Below are 7,439 nucleotides of genomic sequence, written 5' to 3' on the forward strand. Positions count from 1 at the left end.
TACAACTACAACAATTATTACAACTTTTGTTTAAAAGAATAATCACACAATACGCCATTTCTTCCATGTTTTAATTTTAATAGTAAACCTTTTGCCAAAAAATAAAGAGTTTAACTCATTTGATTAAAAGATAAATTAAACTGATTTATGCATTGCACTGTACTGGAAATTAAAACTAACTGAAATTTCTAGTGTCACATACGCCAAGACATTTCAATAGGCTACTGAACTAAGTGTGCCTGTAAAAGGCTATTAGTGTTATAGTTTCATGAAAATAGTTGCAGTCTTCTTAACTTCTACAATATAGCTATGAAGACAATTAAATTATTTACACTTATTATATACATTTTTTTTTAATTACATTAATTTTCATTTTTACACCAGACATATATATCGGTTCAAAACATCGGTTATCGGTCTACTTGAACTGTAATAATCGGTATCAGCCCTGAAAAACACGTATCGGTCAACCCCTAGTAGTAAATGCCGCTCCATCTGAAAGCACGTGCTGGAGATTTACTACTAATCACCGGAAGCGGCTTTACTGACGAGATTCGCATGAAAATTGTATTCGATTTTTTGCCCAGCCCTACTAACGGTCATATGACAAACCAATGACCAGATCAGTAGAACCAATTACAGTGAAGACTTGAGTGACATTGATTTTTTTACTCAACTACAAGGTATAAATGTTCATGTCTCCTTCTGTTCAGGGAGTCTCTCTTGGTTGTTGAAAGGTTCATTCCTGCAAAGAGCAACTTGGGAGTGGTGTCTGGTATATGCTGCGTAGCTGAAGAATAGAAGTACTAAAGACTTCTACACTCAAAAGACCACCGCAAAGACCGTGATAGTGTTGGGAGACTATAGAGCCTTCCTCGGGCTGAGGCTGTAATACTCTGAGTTAGTATTAAAGATCCTGTGTTAGACCAGCATACAGCGGAGAAGGGCAGTGAGAGTGTATAGATGCTAAAGACCTGTGTGCTCATGTGTGATTAAGGTAGTGATAGTAGCTTCTTGACAGGACGCCGTCACCATACTTCAGGGAAGTATTGGATTGGATTGTAAGTATTCGGGGAATTCAGGGAATTTGCTCAAGCTACTGCAATTACATTAACAACTGGTAGCTGTTTAAACTGTCTGTGGTGAAGTCAGATTAGCATTTGGAAATTCCACGACAACTATCAGCAGCTCCATTTACTAAACTATCATTAAAGATACTAATGGTATGTTCAGAATTATAGGGTAAACTTTGCTACAAAGCAGCAGGTGTATTTACCTGAAACGTGGTGTGGGTGTATAGGGAGGCGGCTGCCAGCTCAAGCCCTTGGTGAGGAGTTTAGTAAGAGAAGAAGCGGTGGCCCGAGCCGCCGGTGTTGGGGCGGTGCCTGTGCTGGTGGTATGATGAGAGCGCCGCTGACGGACAGGTGAGCCCACACAGAGCTTCACCAGCAATCCAAAGAGCTCTGCCAGAGCCCTGCCCAAACGAGAGGAGGCTGGGGGATAAAGAGATAGATGCAATGTTATTCAGGGTTTCTGATTTTACTTATTAAATAACAGATTAAAATGGTTGAGACAGCTCTATTGGCTCTGACCTGAGAGCAGAGGCTTAATTTGTTTGATGCGTGTTGCCATGGCAGGGGTGAGTTTGGACTTGGTCTTTGGGTCAGTGGCTGTGGGCTCATCTGTCTCCATGGGAGCGAGAGAGTCTCCATCCAGGCCCATTCCTTCCAGCAAACCCTGAGCAGAGGGATCCACCCCCACAGACAGGGTCTCAGTCTCAGCTGATGGAGAGAGAGAAGGGCTTTAGAAAAGAAAAAGAAAATGCAAACCAGCAAAAAAAGGACATGAAATGCAAATAAAAGGAACCGAGGTGCAAAAAGACATGAAAGAGGAAATAAAAGAGAGAAACTGATGGCTAAAATAACCCCCAAAAAATTGTACACATAAAATCTTATCAAATAAGGAGGCAAAGAAAGGTAGTGAGCTTTATAAAGAATTTTACTGTGAAATTGCCACTATGCAGTTATTGCAGTATGTTTACCAGTTCTCCTTCCTGCAGCTGCTGTGCTGCTGGAGGGTTTATCCTCTTTAGGCACAAGTTTCTGCATGTCGGCCTGACCAAACTCACAGCCAGGAGGCAAACTGCAAAAGACAAATGAAACAAATTACAAATAAATAAATAAAAACAATCAGTTTTAGTTAGCAGACAATCACCTAGCCTAATTCTATGCTGTATAGTATGCAGCAAGATAATTTTTTCACCCCCATATTGTGACAAATGTCACTCAAAAACAAATGCAAGCATTGCATTGCAGTCAGTTGCGAAGGAGCAAGGTTTAAGTGGACTAAATAACTGGAGAAATCTAGCATACATCAGAGAAAAGTGTTTCACCGGAAGATCAATTTATGACATTTTAGTTAAACAATACGAGGTAAAAAAAAAAAGAAACATTTACATTCACAATAAGATCTATAACATGCATTTACAAAATAGATGGTGGATTTAAAAGTGCCTATGGAGTGGATTAGTGAAAGGTCCACCATGTGAGGCGAGAGCAGTACTAACCTGTTTGGTGTACAGAGGGACAGCAGCACAGTGCTCTCCCACACTAGAGAGCAGTAGAGCTGACTCAGTTTGTTCAAAACACTCAGACCCAGTTGAGATCCCCACTGATTCACTGAGATAGCACGGATCTCACTCTGAAAGAATAGGAACATGAGGTACGGTTAACACCACATCAGTTCTCACACTCTAAACAGCTTCTCACACTTCCAGACTCTTTTTGCTTAGTCACTAATTGTTAAATAATAGAGCAGCAACAACTAAATGCGAAAACTGATAATATTCAATAATGAAAATAATCAACATCTGATTATTATGAGCACCAGCACACACAATCAGATGCAGCACAATAACTTTCAAAAATATTTATTTTTAGACACTTCGTTTAGAATTCTAAATGCAAAAAAAGTTGTTGTAACAGTATAAGTGTAATATGTTTATCTAAATGATTGAAAAGTGAATGCGTGTTCCTCCTAACTTCAACCAGTTAACATTTAGTCAGTGTTTTTTTTATTGATTTTAACTTCTTTCAAATGGTAAGCAATCAGTTTAAACCAGGGGTGCCCAAACTCGGTCCTGGAGGGCCAGTGTCCTGCAGAGTTTAGCTCCAACTTGCCTCAACACACCTGCCGGGAAGTTTCTAGTATGCCTAGTAAGAGCTTGATTAGCTGGTTCAGGTGTGTTTAATTGGGGTTGGAGCTAAACTCTTCAGGACACCGGCCCTCCAGGACCGAGTTTGGGCACCCCTGGTTTAAACTGTAACCCCCTTTTTCTGCACATAATGTTTAATTGCACATATAAAGCATAGATGCTTTCATTTCCTTCAAATTGCACATTGTTTGGAGGACAACATTGGGCAGGATGAGGAATAACTTTAAGGTTTAAATAATTTTTTCCAATTCAAAATATTTTTTTAACCGATTCATCAAAGAAATAATCAGCAGATTAATCAATTATCAAAATATGATTAGCTGCAGTCCTAATACTGGAAACTGTATAGCTGCCTATATGCATACCTGTCCAACTCTGCAGGTATGAACAAACATGAGGATGTATGCATGTGCTGCCGTCAGGGCGTGCAGCAGCGGGGTGGCGTGTGCCGACAGTGTGGCGTCCGTAACATGGCCTGCGTTGGCCAGCTCTCGGAGCAGCACAGAGCCACCAGGAACCTCGATGGGTCGATGAAGAGGCTCCAGAGCAGACAGTATGCTGTCCAACTGACACAGACCCTCCTGGAGAACTTTCGGCTCATGGGACAAAGTCTAAGGCACAGTAAGAAAGTGAGGGGATAAAATAATAAAATTAAAACACTAAATATCACAGCATCTAAAGCATTATTACGGGAAAACTACATTTCCTACAGGTAGGTGTCAATCTTACCAGTATAGATTTACAGACTCCTGCCACAGCTTGGCAGGCAGCAGAGGTGGGGAAGTCAATGGGCAGGTTGGGCAGCCCAAGGATTGACACCAGTGGCAGGAGTCCTTTCTGACTGACAAATTCCTGACAGTGGTCATCTGTTGTGTTGTTACTAAGAATGGACTCCACAAATTTCATCTAAAAGGAAAGGCACATATGTTAGTTCCAGTCCGTGGAGCAGTCATCTAAATTTAGACAATGCATTTTGACAAACAGCCAATGAACTGTGCGAATGCAATAAGATTGAGCCAGAATAGACAGTCTGAAGAATAATAATTAGATGGGAAAAGTACAAGACAAGATGCAAAGAGTGTAGCTCTGCACGTACCACATTCAGAATGTAATCCATAAGAGGAATGGGGATTCGCTCCTCTGTTCCCACCACTCTGTAAAAACCATTAATTTGTTAAAAAAAAAAAAGGTCTATTAATTATATCTAAAACAATATAGATTTCTCGCACATGGCATTGAAAGCAAGGAACACTAGAAGCTATTTTGATGCACTAACTGCCTGTTGCTTTCTGGCTCCCCCTGCTGTTGGCTAAAGGTATGTAGAGCCTCTTCCTCCTCCTCATCCTCACTGGATGCCTCCTCTGCAGCATGGTTCGAGCGAGCTGGAGGCACCGTGACGGTCCCATCTGCTTTCTGTATGGAAGGTTTCTGGCAGATGTATTCTGGCGATCGGCCTAAGTTGCAGATCTCCTCTAGCAACTGTTAAAGGTCAAGTTAATAATCAAATTCAAGGACTCAGAACAAAAGGAAGTATAAATATGCATATAAAACTGCAATAAAGGGCATTTCTTAAAGACGATGTGTCAAAATGTTTCAGCACTATCCGCTTTACCTTGATGATGGCTGTTGTAGCATCTGTTTTAAGTGTGGGCTGGTGCCGCATTAGCTCATCAACTGCACTGCCCAAGTTAGAAGCAGTGTCACCTGTTTCATAAAATTAAACTGTCTGTTAGAAACAATCCTATTATCTCCAAACACAGGTACACCTATAGGGGCCACTCACCTAGTGGGTCAGAGCTGCGTCGACGGCGCATGGCTGGCAGGTAGTCTGGCGAGAGCAGCACCTTGAACAACCGTTCAAAGGGTTGGCATTGCACAAATGAGTGCAGACCACGGGTATTCAGGCACAGGGCGCTGAAGACATTAGGCAGGGAACCCAGCACCTCTCTGGTAGCAGGGACCTGTAGAAATAAAGGCATAAAATGGGTCTAAAATACGCCATGAGTTGCTGGACTATCCAAGAGGGAGGAATCCAGCGATGGAAAAACATTACAAAATGATTTAGTGGGGGAAAAGGGATATAAAGGGTCTAGCACGACTGAAAAGGGGGTGGTGAAAGAAATTGAAACAGACAAAAGGAGTTTTAAAATGGATCGAATGTGTGGGCACTAGGGGTGTGCGATATTGACAAAAAATAATATCTCGATATTTTCTAGGATTTTATCGATAATGATAATTAGACGATATTTTGCTACTGTGCTGGTACCTTAAGGACTGCCGAAGACAACTGACTCCTAATGTTTTTAATATTCTTCATATTCTGTGTGGTGGTCAGTTCATACTGATAGAAATTAATCTTTTCCAATAAGTTTACACTGATTTTTACATTTTAACCTTTATAAAGCCATTTTTTCTAAAAGTGTCCATTATCTTTTGAGTCAAATTCTTACATTTAATCAGGGAATTATAATAATAATAATAATAATAATAATAATAATAATAATAAGACATCTGGGCTGTTACCAAGCAAATGAAATCAACAGAAGCTGCATCTGAAGTGGCATTTAGATGTATTTACACACATGTATTTTGTTTAATGCAAGACATGAATGCATTTAACCTGCAATTACAAATACATAAATAATGTTTTGATATATTAAACATAAAACGTTGAATACTGATATTTGAAATGATTTAAAACATGAAGTCAAATCGCACATCGTTAAAACAACAATTACGAAATTATTGCAGACGATATATATCGCACACCCCTAGTGGGCACAAAAATAAAAGTGAAAGGGAAAGAGAGATGGTTCAGAGACAAGTTATTTTGTTAAGGCAGACTCACATCTTTGATGAGCAGTGCATGTAGCATGACATCGGTGAGACCATTGTCCTGCAGAGATGACAGTAGAGAGGGCTCCTGGAACACAAAAACAGTCACCACCTCCGTCGCTGAAACCGAGAACAAGAGAAATAGAATTAGAAAGAAATATAGAGGGTAGACAAATAAACTAGTCAAGATTCAAACCAATTAAATCCACAAAGGGCCTTTTAACCATACTATGTTGCAATGTTCTACTTTGTGACCTTGAAGACAGATCTACAAAATGTTGCGCATAAAGAGTTTGGCTAATATATCAGCAGCACCAGAAGTATTGTTCTCCATGTGCTTACCCAGGAGAAACAGTGAGGGTCCATAATACTCTGCATTACTGATGATGTGTTTCAGAGAGGTAGGGAGGGACCCATCCATTACTATAAAGAGAGTGCAAAGGCAATGAATATCACTTTCAGCAAATAAAAACGCTCTAACCACAATGTAAAAATTAAAGCATCATTAAATGCAGTTTTATACCATGACGAATGCCGTCAGAGAATGCAGGGTCCTGAATGGCTTTTTTCAAAAAGTTTAACATAGATTTCAACAGAGCGGCTCTCTGAGGAATGCACTGCACTCCTGTTAGGAAAGAAGAAAATATGCATTACCAAACTGTCCACAGTTTCTCCTGTAGACCTGTACTAATATAAAGGAGACCCGCTGACTTGCAAGTATACTTATTGTACCTGCTCTAGGAGTGCTGGCTGCACTGCTCTGTGCTCGCAAATCCATCTCTGCTCTGGAACCAGAAGTGGATGGGCCAGGACTGCTCTCCATGGCAACCTCTGACACTACATTGACAAAAGCATTTTTTACTAACTTAAAAATGTAGTTAGTACTCATGCGATTGCAAACCATTAATTTCTATTATATAGCTTCAGAAGACTTGGAATATGTGTTCTTAGTATTTACTTGCTTGACGGGGTGGCCCAAAGAGAAGCCATAGGAGTTTGTTGAATGAAATGCCAGATACAGTTTATTGTGTAACCAGAATAACAATGATAACCAGATTTTATGAATAATGCCAGATTTATTTTAAATAATGAATTAGCCTAAAATGGGGGATATAAAATAAGCATTCTTACAACCAGCACCATAAGGTTAGGATGATTCTGGGGACCCTGAGCAAACAGGGATGTGAACCACAAAAACAAATCCACAAATTATTACAAAACCTTGGCCTAGTGTGTAGATGAGAGTGTGTGGATACTATACACAGTTTTGAATAAGGATAAACTAAATATAGTGCCCCATGCAGTAAACATAACAGAGATGGTACTAACTGTCCATATCTGTGTCCATGTCCTCTGTCTCAGTAGCTGTGCTGGGCCTCTGGATCTTTGG

At 40.2% G+C, this 7,439-nt stretch overlaps 1 protein-coding gene across 1 annotated transcript in view; it reads right to left on the reverse strand.

Moving 5' to 3' along the window:
- Positions 1-7,439, reverse strand: part of LOC107681970 (E3 ubiquitin-protein ligase HUWE1-like) — a 50,012-nt gene that overhangs the window by 34,348 nt on the left and 8,225 nt on the right. Inside the window, 14 exon segments of the mRNA XM_016478364.1 lie at positions 1,277-1,493; positions 1,593-1,781; positions 2,042-2,142; positions 2,567-2,700; positions 3,580-3,825; positions 3,944-4,120; positions 4,311-4,368; positions 4,491-4,693; positions 4,827-4,918; positions 4,998-5,175; positions 6,063-6,169; positions 6,392-6,472; positions 6,573-6,674; positions 7,379-7,439. The exon segment at positions 7,379-7,439 is cut by the window's right edge and continues 31 nt beyond it. Coding sequence (XP_016333850.1) covers positions 1,277-1,493; positions 1,593-1,781; positions 2,042-2,142; positions 2,567-2,700; positions 3,580-3,825; positions 3,944-4,120; positions 4,311-4,368; positions 4,491-4,693; positions 4,827-4,918; positions 4,998-5,175; positions 6,063-6,169; positions 6,392-6,472; positions 6,573-6,674; positions 7,379-7,439 — 1,946 coding nt within the window.

This window comes from Sinocyclocheilus anshuiensis, unplaced genomic scaffold (genome assembly GCF_001515605.1).
Source record: "Sinocyclocheilus anshuiensis isolate Anshui unplaced genomic scaffold, SAMN03320099.WGS_v1.1 scaffold2090, whole genome shotgun sequence".
Lineage (NCBI taxonomy): Eukaryota > Metazoa > Chordata > Actinopteri > Cypriniformes > Cyprinidae > Sinocyclocheilus > Sinocyclocheilus anshuiensis.